This window comes from Oncorhynchus nerka, linkage group LG19 (assembly GCF_034236695.1).
Source record: "Oncorhynchus nerka isolate Pitt River linkage group LG19, Oner_Uvic_2.0, whole genome shotgun sequence".
NCBI classification, from domain to species: domain Eukaryota; kingdom Metazoa; phylum Chordata; class Actinopteri; order Salmoniformes; family Salmonidae; genus Oncorhynchus; species Oncorhynchus nerka.
Window position 1 is genome coordinate 33,860,533 of NC_088414.1, and position 16,229 is coordinate 33,876,761.

The 16,229-nt window shown below is 47.9% G+C and overlaps 1 protein-coding gene across 1 annotated transcript in view; it reads left to right on the forward strand.

Moving 5' to 3' along the window:
* LOC115115854 (neurexin-2-like) overlaps nt 1-11,555 on the forward strand; it is a 91,605-nt gene extending 80,050 nt beyond the window's left edge. The window contains exons 11-13 of the mRNA XM_065005046.1: nt 5,621-5,794; nt 5,918-6,037; nt 11,536-11,555. Of these exons, the coding sequence (XP_064861118.1) occupies nt 5,621-5,794; nt 5,918-6,037; nt 11,536-11,555 (314 nt within the window). The remainder of the gene's footprint in view (nt 1-5,620; nt 5,795-5,917; nt 6,038-11,535) is intronic.
* Nucleotides 11,556-16,229: the final 4,674 nt, after the last annotated feature.

Consider the following 16,229-nt stretch of genomic DNA (forward strand, 5'->3'; position numbering starts at 1 on the left):
CAGCAGAGAGCAGCAGCAGAGAGCAGCAGCAGCAGAGAGCAGCAGCAGAGAGCAGCAGCAGCAGAGAGCAGCAGCAGAGAACAGCAGAGAGCAGCAGCAGAGAGCAGCAGCAGCAGAGAGCAGCAGCAGAGAGCAGCAGCAGCAGAGAGCAGCAGCAGAGAACAGCAGAGAGCAGTAGCAGAGAGCAGCAGAGAGCAGCAGCAGCAGAGAGCAGCAGCAGAGAGCAGCAGCAGCAGAGAGCAGCAGCAGAGAGCAGCAGCAGAGAGCAGCAGCAGAGCAGCAGCAGCAGAGAGCAGCAGCAGCAGAGAGCAGCAGAGAACAGCAGAGAGCAGCAGCAGAGAGCAGCAGAGAGCAGCACAGAGCAGTAGCAGAGAGCAGCAGAGAGCAGCAGCAGAGAACAGCAGAGAGCAGCAGCAGCAGAGAGCAGCAGCAGAGAGCAGCAGAGAACAGCAGAGAGCAGTAGCAGAGAGCAGTAGCAGAGAGCAGCAGAGAACAGCAGAGAGCAGCAGAGAACAGCAGAGAGCAGTAGCAGAGAGCAGCAGAGAGCAGCAGCAGAGAACAGCAGCAGCAGAGAGCAGCAGCAGAGAGCAGTAGCAGAGAACAGCAGAGAGCAGCAGAGAACAGCAGAGAGCATTAGCAGAGAGCAGCAGAGAGCAGCAGAGAGCAGCAGAGAGCAGTAGCAGAGAGCAGCAGAGAGCAGCAGCAGAGAGCAGCAGAGAGCAGCAGAGAGCAGCAGCAGCAGAGAGCAGCAGCAGAGAGCAGCAGAGAGCAGCAGCAGCAGAGAGCAGCAGCAGAGAGCAGCAGCAGAGAACAGCAGGGAAATGCAGCAGGGAAATGCAGCAGAGAGCAGCAGCAGCAGAAAGCAGCAGCAGAGCAGCAGCAGCAGAGAGCAGCAGCAGCAGAGAGCAGCAGCAGAGAGCAGCAGCAGAGAGCAGCAGCAGAGAGCAGCAGAGAGCAGCAGCAGCAGAGAGCAGCAGCAGAGAGCAGCAGCAGAGAACAGCAGGGAAATGCAGCAGAGAGCAGCAGCAGCAGAGAGCAGCAGCAGCAGAAAGCAGCAGCAGAGCAGCAGCAGCAGAGAGCAGCAGCAGCAGAGAGCAGCAGCAGCAGAGAGCAGCAGCAGAGAGCAGCAGCAGAGAGCAGCAGCAGCAGAGAGCAGCAGCAGCAGAGCAGCAGCAGCAGCAGCAGCAGCAGCAGCAGCAGCAGCAGAGCAGCAGCAGCAGAGAGCAGCAGCAGCAGAGCAGCAGCAGCAGCAGAGAGCAGCAGCAGAGAACAGCAGCAGAGCAGCAGCAGCAGAGAGCAGCAGAACAGCAGCAGCAGCAGCAGCAGAGAGCAGCAGCAGAGCAGCAGCAGCAGCAGCAGAGCAGCAGCAGCAGAGCAGCAGCAGAGAACAGCAGAGAGCAGCAGCAGAGAGCAGCAGCAGCAGAGAGCAGCAGCAGCAGAGAGCAGCAGCAGAGAACAGCAGAGAGCAGTAGCAGAGAGCAGCAGAGAGCAGCAGCAGCAGAGAGCAGCAGCAGAGAGCAGCAGCAGCAGAGAGCAGCAGCAGAGAGCAGCAGCAGAGCAGCAGCAGCAGAGAGCAGCAGCAGCAGAGAGCAGCAGAGAACAGCAGAGAGCAGCAGAGAGCAGCACAGAGCAGTAGCAGAGAGCAGCAGCAGAGAACAGCAGAGAGCAGCAGCAGCAGAGAGCAGCAGCAGAGAGCAGCAGAGAACAGCAGAGAGCAGTAGCAGAGAGCAGCAGAGAACAGCAGAGAGCAGCAGAGAACAGCAGAGAGCAGTAGCAGAGAGCAGCAGAGAGCAGCAGCAGAGAGCAGTAGCAGAGAACAGCAGAGAGCAGCAGAGAACAGCAGAGAGCAGTAGCAGAGAGCAGCAGAGAGCAGCAGAGAGCAGCAGAGAGCAGCAGCAGAGAGCAGCAGAGAGCAGCAGAGAGCAGCAGCAGCAGAGAGCAGCAGCAGAGAGCAGCAGAGAGCAGCAGCAGCAGAGCAGCAGCAGAGAGCAGCAGCAGAGAACAGCAGGGAGAACAGCAGGGAAATGCAGCAGAGAGCAGCAGCAGCAGAGAGCAGCAGCAGCAGAGAGCAGCAGCAGCAGAAAGCAGCAGCAGAGCAGCAGCAGCAGAGAGCAGCAGCAGCAGAGCAGCAGCAGCAGAGAGCAGCAGCAGCAGAGAGCAGCAGCAGAGAGCAGCAGCAGCAGAGAGCAGCAGCAGAGAGCAGCAGCAGCAGAGAGCAGCAGCAGAGAGCAGCAGCAGCAGAGAGCAGCAGCAGCAGAGAGCAGCAGCAGCAGAGCAGCAGCAGCAGAGAGCAGCAGCAGAGCAGCAGCAGTAGCAGAGCAGCAGAGCAGCAGCAGCAGCAGCAGAGCAGCAGCAGAGAACAGCAGCAGCAGAGCAGCAGCAGCAGAGAGCAGCAGCAGCAGAGAGCAGCAGCAGAGAGCAGCAGCAGCAGAGCAGCAGCAGCAGAGAACAGCAGCAGAGCAGCAGCAGCAGCAGCAGCAGCAGAGCAGCAGCAGCAGAGAGCAGCAGCAGAGCAGCAGCAGCAGAGCAGCAGAGCAGCAGCAGCAGCAGAGCAGCAGCAGAGAACAGCAGAGAGCAGTAGCAGAGAGCAGCAGAGAGCAGCAGCAGCAGAGAGCAGCAGCAGAAGAGAGCAGCAGCAGAGAACAGCAGAGAGCAGCAGCAGAGAGCAGCAGCAGAGAGCAGCAGCAGCAGAGAGCAGCAGCAGAGCAGCAGCAGCAGAGAGCAGCAGCAGCAGAGAGCAGCAGAGAACAGCAGAGAGCAGCAGCAGAGAGCAGCAGAGAGCAGCACAGAGCAGTAGCAGAGAGCAGCAGAGAGCAGCAGCAGAGAACAGCAGAGAGCAGCAGCAGCAGAGAGCAGCAGAGAACAGCAGAGAGCAGCAGAGAACAGCAGAGAGCAGTAGCAGAGAGCAGCAGAGAGCAGCAGAGAGCAGCAGCAGAGAACAGCAGAGAGCAGCAGCAGCAGAGAGCAGCAGCAGAGAGCAGTAGCAGAGAACAGCAGAGAGCAGCAGAGAACAGCAGAGAGCAGTAGCAGAGAGCAGCAGCAGCAGAGAGCAGCAGCAGAGAGCAGCAGAGAGCAGCAGCAGAGAGCTGCAGCAGAGAGCAGCAGCAGAGGACAGCAGAGAGCAGCAGAGAGCAGCAGCAGAGAACAGCAGCAGAGAGCAGCAGCAGCAGAGAGCAGCAGCAGAGAGCAGCAGAGAGCAGCAGCAGCATTTATCTACCTGCAACAGGCAGCCTGCATGACCTTCATGTTACCAATCCAAGTGCACACAGGCCTATTTACCCAATTATAATGCCATCCTGGGGTATGGGCCCATGAAATTGCACAATTTTCTGTGATCCAGATCACTGGCCTTGCTTTGTACTGGAGGCTGGAATGGTATTATGAGAGCTCTGATGGGCTGTACATAGGGAACCGTTAGGTGATTAATGCCTGACAGATTGCCCTTGCTGTAGGTATTTACAGATGTTGTTGACCAGTTAGCATACGTGTTAGTGCTTCCTCTCACGGCAACAACACTACAGATCAGGATAGGGAAAGCTATGTCAAGGAAAAAGGTTTCTAACGCCATAGAACTTCTCTGCTATCTAAACTCAGCAAAAAAGAAACGTCCCTTTTTCAGGACCCCGTCTTTCAAAGATAATTCGTACAAATCCAAATAACTTCACAGATCTTCATTGTAAAGGGTTTAATGAACCATAAACAATTAATGAACATGCACCTGTGGAACGGTTGTTAAGACACCAATAGCTTACAGACAGTAGGCAATTAAGGTCAGTTATGAAAACTTAGGACACTAAAGGAGGCCTTTCTACTGACTCTGAAAAACACCAAAAGAGAGATGCCCAGGGTCTCTGCTCATCTGCGTGAACGTGCCTTAGGCATGCTGCAAGGAGGCATGAGGACTGCAGATAAATTGCAATGTCCATACTGTGAGATGCCTAAGACCGTGCTATAGGGAGACAGGATGGACAGCTGATCATCCTCGCAGTGGCAGACCACGTGTAACAACACCTGCACAAGATCAGTACATCCGAACATCACACCTGCGGGACAGGTACAGGATGGCAACAACAACTGCCCGAGTTACACCAGGAACGCACAATCACTCCGTCAGTGCTCAGACTGTCCGCAATAGGCTGAGAGAGGCTGGACTGAGGGCTTGTAGGCCTGTTGTAAAGCAGGTCCTCACCAGACATCACCGGCAACAACGTCGCCTATGGGCACAAACCCACCGTCGCTGGACCAGACAGGCCTGGCAAAAAAAGTTGAGGTTTTGTCTCACCAGGGGTGATGGTCGGATTTGCATTTATTGTCGAAGGAATGAGCGTTACACCAAGGCCTGTACTCTGGAGCGGGATCGATTTGGAGGTGGAGGGTCCGTCATGGTCTGGGGCGATGTGTCACAGCATCATCGGACTGAGCTTGCTGTCATTGCATGCAATCTCAACGCTGTGTGTTACAGGGAAGACATCCTGCTCCCTCATGTGGTACCCTTCCTGCAGGCTCACATCCTGACATGACCCTCCAGCATGACAATGCCACCAGCATTACCTATGTGATAGAGAATTTAATTTTTTTAAATTGAAAAATGTAACTACGCACAGTACTGGGCAACATGTTTTGGGATAAATATTTTGGGTAACAGCAGCTGTGCCAATTATGTGTTAGTTTCAGTTGTAGACCCAAATGAATATTATTCTTCAATCTTGTTATTGTAGACATTCACCATTAATGCTCCTTAATCCTCATCTTATATGGTCTGCATAGCAGGTCCTCTTCTATTTTATTTCATCTAGTTTTGTCTCTCACTTAATTCCTCAGAACATGAAAGATGAATTGAAGTTTCTCCATATCTCAAGGGTCTGCTGGCTGAACTTCTGGTGTAATCATATAAACCAAACTATGTCAGACTATGAAATCATACTTTCTTCCCCTGTGCTGTATAAATTAACAGGGTACCATTTAAAGCAATGTAAGACATTTTACTATGCTGTTAAATGAAACTTTACTTCTCATTTTTATGTCCTGTGGGTTTTAAATGACTGTACACCAGTTTGGTATTATCCTTGCGTTATCAGCCATGTAGCATTTCACATATTTCTGCAGAGAAAATAAACTGATTTTCTTTGCTATATTTGCCAATAAACATCACATCACAGAGGAATTCTCAGATACTGTATGTAAATTTCTCGGCTTGCAATTGACATATAATCTGTGAATGATTTCTGTGGCTGGGAGGGTTTCTATTAAAGTAAACACTCTCTTGAGAGGAGCATCAATCTGATGAAAACAGATCATCATTGGTTTAAATGACTTAGAGCTGTGTTCACCTGCATCTGATGCAACATGCCACCAAATGGCTTCTTGGAGGTTGTAAATCGTAAGGAGATCTGTCTGATCTGAACGTTAACTAGCATTATCGTAGGCCTATAATTGCAGAACATTTATCAAACACAAAGCAGGTGTTAGGGTATCAGATTTGTTCATGGCTGCTTTAACTCAATGAGTGACGGTTGCTTATAACCTCCCACTACCTGGAGGCGTATCTGCTGTGACTACTGAGAATAATCATTCTCTTCCAGGAACACATGCTCTGATTGATTGATGCTGTGTGTTCCAGGGGAGCTGTATGTTGGTGGTGTGGGGAAGACCATGTACAGTAGCCTGCCCAAGCTGATCGCGTCCCGCGATGGGTACCAGGGCTGCCTGGCCTCCGTGGACCTGAACGGGAGACTTCCTGACCTGATGGCAGATGCCCTCCACAGGGTGGGCCAGGTGGAGCGGGGCTGTGAAGGTACGTATTAACAGGGGCACAGCCATGGGGTCATGAACACCTCCGAGGAGCAGGCCATCACCTGTGGATCCACCTTATGGTTCACTGCATGAGCATCCTTTTTCTCCCCCCTCCCCTCCCCAGGCCCGAGCAGCACCTGTACAGAGGACTCGTGTCATCACCAGGGGGTGTGTCTCCAGCAGTGGGAGGGCTTCTCCTGTGACTGCACCATGACCTCCTATGGAGGAGCATTCTGCAGCGACCGTGAGTGCTATATCTTTCATCTGACTGGTTCAAAACTACGCTATCTTTCCTTTCTCCTTTCCTTGTGACTTTACCTTGACATCGTTGAAAAACGTCACGGAGTGAGGAATGGAGAGAAGGTTGAAGTTGCATTTGAATGGTTTATTTTAGGGCGCTTTCACATATCCCCTTATGATCCGGATCCTGGAGCGTTCGGTACCCTGATCAACGCTATAAAGCATGTGTGAAATTCAAACGAAACCCGGCTGTAACAAATCCTGGACCTGCATGAGAAAGCAGGTCCAAGATCCAGGACCTGAGGACCAGGTATTGTGACGCTGCAGCTTGAGTTGCGTGGAACTTTTTTGCATGTTGTAAACAAGCCAACTCACTAAGCTTGAAGAATGTGCATCTTGCTAATCGCACCTTGAAACGGTTATTTTCAGGTCTTGTGAAAGCAAAACGTATTCTGTAAAATTCTCACAAACTCTCCAGGAAACCGAACCAGGGTACCGAATTTGATATGTGAAAACGCCTTTGGTGTGCATTATTTTCACCTGTCAAATTGTGTCATTGTTGGCACAAAAGAATTATGTGCCTTCAATTGCAAAACCTTTTTCTCAAATGATGTGCGTGCGTCCTCTGCAAACCAGAACAGGTAAGGAAGTATCATGCATCCTTCCTTCATTCATCAACAATTATTGACATTGTAACTGTCCTTCGTGGCTGCTAGTTAGAGGCGTCTGGCTCATCAATGGCAGAGAAGACAGATCCACTTCTGGTCACCTAAAGTCATTATGGCTGTGGGTCAAACTAACAGACCCACGTTGACCTTTCTGTAAGGAGGCTTCTCTTATGCACTTCTTCAAAGCCTCTCATCTGAGGTGTTAAATGTCTCTGCAGTACAATGAGTCCATTCATCCATTAGGCATTGTTATTGACTTCCAGGTTAGACGTATGTCCACACTAAATGACTGATTATTGGTACCTCTCTTCTAATGGAAGTTTCCCCTGACCATCTGATTCTAGAGTAGTGTGCTAATAGAAACATACTCATGCTATAGTAGGGGAACAGGAGTCTATTTTCCCTGGAGATGTTTTTCTTTCATTTAAATCATTTATTATAATGTCAGTCAACATTTTGTTTGATAACAAAAACAGCTCATCTTTCTGTTGTGGGGGTTGAGAGGTGTGTGTTTGGGGGTGAGAGGTGTGTGTGTGTTGTGGGGGTTGAGAGGTGTGTGTTTGGGGGTGAGAGGTGTGTGTGTGGGGGGTGAGAGGTGTGTGTGTTTGGGGGTGAGAGGTGTGTGTGTGTGTGGCGGGGGTGTGTGTGGGGTGAGAGGTTTGTGTGTGTGGGGGTGTGGGGGGGTGAGAGGTTTGTGTGTGTGTGGGGGTGTGGGGGGTGAGAGGTTTGTGTGTGTGTGGCGGGGGTGTGGGGGTGAGAGGTTTGTGTGTGTGGCCGGGGGTGTGGGGGTGAGAGGTTTTGTGTGTGTGGCGGGGGGTGTGTGGGGTGAGAGGTTTGTGTGTGTGGAGGGGGTGTGTGGGGTGAGAGGTTTGTGTGTGTGGCGGGGGGTGTGGGGGGGTGACATGGCAAGGAAAAGACGTCTTGTTTTCGCTCTCCCTTCATTTTGCTTCCATGAAAATGTTCTGGGGGACAGCCTAATGAGCTACATGACAATAAAGTGGGTTTTATTCTCTAGTCTATTAATGCTACAAAGACATTTCAGGTGCGTGTTTGTGTGTGCGTGTATTAATGCTACAAAAACATTTCAGGTGCGTGTTTGTGTGTGTGTGTATTAATGCTACAAAGACATTTCAGGTGCGTGTTTGTGTGTGCGTGTATTAATGCAATATAGATACGTTTGAAAATAAGGGGGAAATATTGCCTGTTGCTTTTTTCTGTTACTTTGACTTCACAGTTGATTTCTTCCTCTGTACTAAATAACTGTATTGTTTTTTAAATGAAAATTCAGGGGGTCTTATTGGTTACAATAGCAGGAGATTATCATAAGCTTTCTGTGAAGTGGCCTTGAAGAGTTAAACCTCATTTGCGGCAGTGACGTGCAGAAATAATGATATGTAATGGTGCTTGTCTCTTCCTCGGAATTACTAGACCTACGAGGATATATGAGGCCGTGCTTTAGTAACTTTCTCTTCAAGCTCCCTGGGGGAGTCATTACATTAGATGATCCTTTTCAAAAAGCAACAAACACTGTTACAGCCTCATTACGATTACAAAGACAGGGAGGATTGAGCTACTGCTGTAGCCTTACTGGGGGGGGGGGTAATGGTACGGCTTCCCAGCAAAATAAATAGTGGGGGTACGCTGTACCGGTGAAACATGAGCCTATCACAGAATTTAAAACAGCGTTTAATTAAAACTAGTCTGCTACACCACTTTCAGAGGAATGAGAAATTAGCGAATGGACTTGAAAACGTGTCGTATATCCTACGCTCCAAAATTTGATGTGTTTCGAAGAGAACGCTGAACTTTTGCCAAGGCAGAGACGAGTTGCCGACAACGAGATGCGCGCAGACAGCAGTGGACGCGTATAATTCTCACCTAATGACAAACGCCACATGTCATAACACTTTTTGGTGTTTTGTTTAACAGATCTCTTTTCATTCACCACTGTTTGGAGGCTGGAAATGAGTTGTGAGTGGATGAACGTGTGCAGGTAGCCTAGTAAAGGAGCCCTTTGAAGGGATCGTTTGACAATCAGATGAAACATCGTGTCTGGTTGAGTTTATGCCACAATAAAAGGTAACACATTTTTTTCAGGTTAAATGACAAATCTTTACGACTACGCCCACAGAGATCCTATTCAATTAATAGGGATTCTACACTGGAAAAATATATGTAAACGCACATGCAACAATTTCAAAGATTTTACTGAGTTACAGTTCATATAAGGAACTCAGTCAATTGAAATAAATTACACATCTCAAATTACACATCTCCTTCGCATAGAGTTGATCAGGCTGTTGATTGTGGCCTGTGGAATGTTGTCCCACTCCTCTTCAATGGCTGTGCAAAATTGCTTGATATTGGCGGGAACTGGAACACGCTGTTGTACACGTCAATCCAGAGCATCCCAAACATGCTCATTGAAGGTAAGCATTTCATTTGCCCACTGAAGTCGGTTACGAGGTCGAACTGCAGTCAGATCAAGACCCTGGTGAGGATGACGAGCATTCAGATGAGCTTCCCTGAGACAGTTTCTGACAGAAATCTTTAGGTTGTGCAAACCCCTCAGTTTAATCAGCTGTCTGGGTGGCTCATCTCAGACCAACCCGCAGGTGAAGTAGCCAAATGTGGAGGTTCTGGGCTGGCGTGGTTACATGTGGTCTGCGTTTGTGAGGCCGGTTTGACGTACTACCAAATTCTCTAAAACAACGTTGGGGGTGGCTTATGGTAGAAGAATAAACGTTAAATTCTCTGATAACAGCTCTGGTGGACAATCCTGCAGGCAGAATGCCAATTGTATGCTCCCTCAAAACTTGAGGCATCTGTGGTATTTTGTTGTGTGGCAAAACTGCACATTTTAGAGTGGCTTTTTATTGTCCACAGCACAAGGTACACCTGTGTAATGATCATGCTGTTTAATCAGCTTCTTGATATGCCACACCTGTCAGGTAGATGGATTATCTTGGCAAAGGAGAAATGCTCACTGGAAGTGATGTAAACAAATTTGTGCACACAATTTGAGAGGATAAAGGACTGGGGATGTTGTATTGATGTCAATGTCTCTATGTTCTCAAATTTGAAGACGTACAAATAAAGTATAAAAAGGGAACTAAGCTGTGCAGCCTCAGTTCAGATATTTTAAAAACAAAAACAAATATTCCAGTTCTTACTTTGTTGTTCTACCCTCAAACAATGACCATCAATATGTTTGTTGTGTGTGTTGTCTGAACAATGCTATAGCTTTAGGTCCTAGACTAATCATCACAGACTTGGATAAAGAGCCACCAGGTTGTGTGTGTTGTCTGAACAATGCTATAGCTTTAGGTCCTAGACTAATCATCACAGACTTGGATAAAGAGCCACCAGGTTGTGTGTGTTGTCTGAACAATGCTATAGCTTTAGGTCCTAGACTAATCATCACAGACTTGGATAAAGAGCCACCAGGTTGTGCGTGTTGTCTGAACAATGCTATAGCTTTAGGTCCTAGACTAATCATCACAGACTTGGATAAAGAGCCACCAGGTTGTGTGTGTTGTCTGAACAATGCTATAGCTTTAGGTCCTAGACTAATCATCACAGACTTGGATAAAGAGCCACCAGGTTGTTGTTGTCGCGCTAGAGTTCTTTCTGCAAGGCAAACACATGAAGGGTGTAATTATAGGTTCACCTCTGTAATGAGATGGGATGGTTTTTTGCAATATTCATGATCTGTCTTCACACTGCCTGGATGTGGGGAAGAATGAGCAACAGACTGCGTACTGTCTTTGGGATATATGCTATTGTACTTTGTTTTAGTTGTATTTAGCAATAGCCTTAACAAAAGACTGAAACATAATAACACCAACATACAGTATTAAGTATTTCATTGAATTACTAAGGTTAATTTGTAATATATGTTTGAGAAAAGGGATTTCAAGGTAAGAACTTTAGCAAAAGTTCAACAGTGAATCATGTCACATGTGGTTCTCAGTGACCCCACCTATCCATTTCTTCTCCTAACCTCTTGGACTACCATTAGAAAGCAGAACATGTTTCAGCTCTTCTAGTGTGCGCCCCTTAAGGACACAGCTTGATAGTAGCTCTTCAGTCAGTCATCTCTATGGTAGCTGCTCAGATTTCCCAGAGTTCATGGTGCTAAGGATGCTTTGGATTGCACCTCAGTCTCAACCCTCGAGCTGCAGCTAGCAAATACACAAAAGAGATGCTAACTTACATGTCCTATGTTATTGAATTGTCAACAAAGCAGCATTACAAAATTACTATGCCAAGTTTTCAAATTACCGGTTGTTTCTTTGTGAAGATCAACAGCATAAATGCACTTATTTCACTTTTGCATGTAAAAAACAAATCACCACTGCTGTACATGCTGCCACTATTTTCATGACCCAACTACACTGAATAAAAATATAAACTATGAAGTAATCCAACAATGTGTACGCTGCCATCTTGTCTATTTTCAAGTCTTCTCTCATTGATCAATACAGGTGTCTGTCATCATGACATGCGGCACTTTGTGGTAGAAGCTCACCTGTCTCGATCAATGAGAGAAGACTTGAAATAGATAAGATGGCGGCGTACACTGTTGGATTACTTCAAGGAGAAAAAAAGTATTTATTTTAATAACGGAGCATTTTCTAAATTCAAACGGACCCCCTGCAACTGGACACAGACATTTTGAGACTCCTGGTTCCACGAATCGAGGACGAAGACCGCATCGCCAAGGTTGATCAAATTCTCTGTGCAGAACCAAACAGTACCTATCCTGTAGCTCTCATTAAAGGATACCGAATATCTTTGGTAAAATCTCATTATCTGTTGTGACAATCTGTAGCTACAGTTCTCTACACCTAAGACACACTGAACTGTACTGCATTGTACTGTATTTGTCTATATGTTACTTTTACCATATAACATTCTTGTTGAATACCCAGTTCTCTTTTTAAGTTAGCATGCCTACACTGTGAAAAGTCTTAGGAGGACAGTTCTTACACGGTATGTATTATTGTGTATGGGAGATTGAGGAGAAATGGCACCTTTCAACCATTCTCATAAATCAAATCAAATCAAATCAAATCAAATCAAATTTATTTATATAGCCCTTCGTACATCAGCTGATATCTCAAAGTGCTGTACAGAAACCCAGCCTAAAACCCCAAACAGCAAACAATGCAGGTGTAAAAGCACGGTGGCTAGGAAAAACTCCCTAGAAAGGCCAAAACCTAGGAAGAAACCTAGAGAGGAACCAGGCTATGTGGGGTGGCCAGTCCTCTTCTGGCTGTGCCGGGTAGAGATTATAACAGAACATGACCAAGATGTTCAAATGTTCATAAATGACCAGCATGGTCGAATAATAATAAGGCAGAACAGTTGAAACTGGAGCAGCAGCACAGTCAGGTGGACTGGGGACAGCAAGGAGTCATCATGTCAGGTAGTCCTGGGGCACGGTCCTAGGGCTCAGGTCCTCCGAGAGAGAGAGAGAAAGAAAGAGAGAATTTGAGAGAGCATATGTGGGGTGGCCAGTCCTCTTCTGGCTGTGCCGGGTGGAGATTATAACAGAACGTGGCCAAGATGTTCAAATGTTCATAAATGACCAGCATGGTTGAATAATAGTAAGGCAGAACAGTTGAAACTGGAGCAGCAGCATGGCCAGGTGGACTGGGGACAGCAAGGAGTCATCATGTCAGGTAGTCCTGGGACATGGTCCTAGGGCCCAGGCCAGTTGAAACTGGAGCAGCAGCATGGCCAGGTGGACTGGGGACAGCAAGGAGTCATCATGTCAGGTAGTCCTGGGGCATGGTCCTAGGGCTCAGGTCCTCCGAGAGAGAGAAAGAAAGAGAGAAGGAGAGAATTAGAGAACGCACACTTAGATTCACACAGGACACCGAATAGGACAGGAGAAGTACTCCAGATATAACAAACTGACCCTAGCCCCCGACACATAAACTAATGCAGCATAAATACTGGAGGCTGAGACAGGAGGGGTCAGGAGACACTGTGGCCCCAACCCGAGGACACCCCGGACAGGGCCAAACAGGAAGGATATAACCCCACCCACTTTGCCAAAGCACAGCCCCCACACCACTAGAGGGATATCTTCAACCACCAACTTACCATCCTGAGACAAGGCCGAGTATAGCCCACAAAGATCTCCGCCACGGCACAACCCAAGGGGGAGGCGCAAACCCAGACAGGCCGACCACAACAGTGAATCAACCCACCCAGGTGACGCACCCCCCCACAGGGACGGCATGAGAGAGCCCCAGTAAGCCAGTGACTCAGCCCCCGTAACAGGGTAGAGGCAGAGAATCCCAGTGGAAAGAGGGGAATCGGCCAGGCAGAGACAGCAAGGGCGGTTCGTTGCTCCAGAGCCTTTCCGTTCACCTTCCCACTCCTGGGCCAGACTACACTCAATCATATGACCCACTGAAGAGATGAGTCTTCAGTAAAGACTTAAAGGTTGAGACCGAGTTTGCGTCTCTGACATGGGTAGGCAGACCGTTCCATAAAAATGGAGCTCTATAGGAGAAAGCCCTCATACACAACAATACATTTACTGTCTCTAAGCACAACCCGAAACCCCCTTCTTCATCTCAAAGACCTGTCTGTAAACTTCCCCAGCCCTTTGACAGAATTCTGTAGACGTGTCTTTGCATTGTGTTTTGAGTACCTGCACAGAGAAGAATGTTGTCATTACTGTTGTAGTCTTGATTTTGTTGATTTTTATCCCTTTTCAGTGGTAGGGCTTTCTGTCTCTCTCAGGTCTGGTCAGTGGTAGGGCTTTCTGTCTCTCTCAGGTCTGGTCAGTGGTAGGGCTGTCTATCTCTCTCAGGTCTGGTCAGTGGTAGGGCTTTCTGTCTCTCTCAGGTCTGGTCAGTGGTAGGGCTGTCTGTCTCTCTCAGGTCTGGTCAGTGGTAGGGCTGTCTGTCTCTCTCAGGTCTGGTCAGTGGTAGGGCTGTCTGTCTCTCTCAGGTCTGGTCAGTGGTAGGGCTGTCTGTCTCTCTCAGGTCTGGTCAGTGGTAGGGCTTTCTGTCTCTCTCAGGTCTGGTCAGTGGTAGGGCTGTCTGTCTCTCTCAGGTCTAGTCAGTGGTAGGGCTTTCTGTCTCTCTCAGGTCTGGTTAGTGGTAGGGCTGTCTGTCTCTCTCAGGTCTGGTCAGTGGTAGGGCTTTCTGTCTCTCTCAGGTCTGGTCAGTGGTAGGGCTGTCTGTCTCTCTCAGGTATGTCTGTGTATGTCCAGCTCTGCCAGGTAGGTGATGTAGCCACCCTGCATGAGTCAGACAGAACTAAACATAACACAAGCCCTAAGGAACTGCCTGCTTGCTCAGCTCAGAAACGCTTCATTACACAGGCAACACAGCATGCGCATCTTGTAATTCTATGGCAGGGCTCCCTGGGCCATAAACAGATACTTTTTAATAGGACACTGTGTTAAAATAAAATAAAATTGTACTTGTCACATGCTTTGTAAACAACAGGTGTAGACTAACAGTGAAATGCTGATTTAATGGTCCTTTTCCAACAATGCAAAGTTTAAGATACATAAAAAAAAAAAATAGAAATAGTGATAACAATGACAAGTAAAAAATAACATGACTATGTACAGGGAGTACGAGTACCGAGTCCATGTGCAGGGGTACGAGGTAATAACATGACTATGTACAGGGAGTACGAGTACCGAGTCGATGTGCAGGGGTACGAGGTAATAACATGACTATGTACAGGGAGTACGAGTACCGAGTCCATGTGCAGGGGTACGAGGTAATAACATGACTATGTACAGGGAGTACGAGTACCGAGTCGATGTGCAGGGGTACGAGGTAATAACATGACTATATACAGGGAGTACGAGTACCGAGTCGATGTGCAGGGGTACGAGGTAATAACATGGCTATATACAGGGAGTACGAGTACCGAGTCCATGTGCAGGGGTACGAGGTAATAACATGCCTATATACAGGGAGTACGAGTACCGAGTCAATGTGCAGGGGTACGAGGTAATAACATGACTATATACAGGGAGTACGAGTACCGAGTCAATGTGCAGGGGTACGAGGTAATAACATGACTATGTACAGGGAGTACGAGTACCGAGTCGATGTGCAGGGGTACGAGGTAATAACATGACTATGTACAGGGAGTACGAGTACCGAGTCCATGTGCAGGGGTACGAGGTAATAACATGCCTATATACAGGGAGTACGAGTACCGAGTCAATGTGCAGGGGTACGAGGTAATAACATGCCTATATACAGGGAGTACGAGTACCGAGTCCATGTGCAGGGGTACGAGGTAATAACATGACTATGTACAGGGAGTACGAGTACCGAGTCCATGTGCAGGGGTACGAGGTAATAACATGACTATATACAGGGAGTACGAGTACCGAGTCAATGTGCAGGGGTACGAGGTAATAACATGACTATATACAGGGAGTACGAGTACCGAGTCAATGTGCAGGGGTACGAGGTAATAACATGCCTATATACAGGAGTACAGTACCGAGTCCATGTGCAGGGGTACGAGGTAATAACATGACTATGTACAGGGAGTACGAGTACCGAGTCCATGTGCAGGGGTACGAGGTAATAACATGCCTATATACAGGGAGTACGAGTACCGAGTCGATGTGCAGGGGTACGAGGTAATAACATGACTATGTACAGGGAGTACGAGTACCGAGTCAATGTGCAGGGGTACGAGGTAATAACATGACTATATACAGGGAGTACCAGTACAGAGTCGATGTGCAGGGGTACGAGGTAATAACATGACTATATACATGGAGTACGAGTACAGAGTTGATGTGCAGGGGTACGAGGTAATAACATGACTATATACAGGGAGTACGAGTTAATAACATGACTATATACAGGGAGTACCAGTACAGAGTCGATGTGCAGGAGTACGAGGTAATAACATGACTATATACAGGGAGTACCAGTACAGAGTCGATGTGCAGGGGTACGAGGTACTAACATGACTATATACAGGGAGTACGAGTACCGAGTCGATGTGCAGGGGTACGAGGTAATAACATGACTATATACAGGGAGTACGAGTACCGAGTCAATGTGCAGGGGTACGAGGTAATAACATGGCTATATACAGGGAGTACCAGTACAGAGTTGATGTGCAGGGGTACGAGGTAATAACATGACTATATACAGGGAGTACCAGTACAGAGTCGATGTGCAGGGGTACGAGGTGATAACATGACTATATACAGGGAGTACCAGTACAGAGTTGATGTGCAGGGGTACGACGTAATAACATGACTATATACAGGGAGTACCAGTACAGAGTTGATGTGCAGGGGTACGAGGTAATAACATGACTATATACAGGGAGTACCAGGACAGAGTTGATGTTCAGGGGTACGAGGTAATAACATGACTATATACAGGGAGTACCAGTACAGAGTTGATGTACAGGGGTATGATGTAATAACATGACTATATACAGGGAGTACCAGTACAGAGTTGATATACAGGGGTACGAGGTAATAACATGACTATATACAGGGAGTAC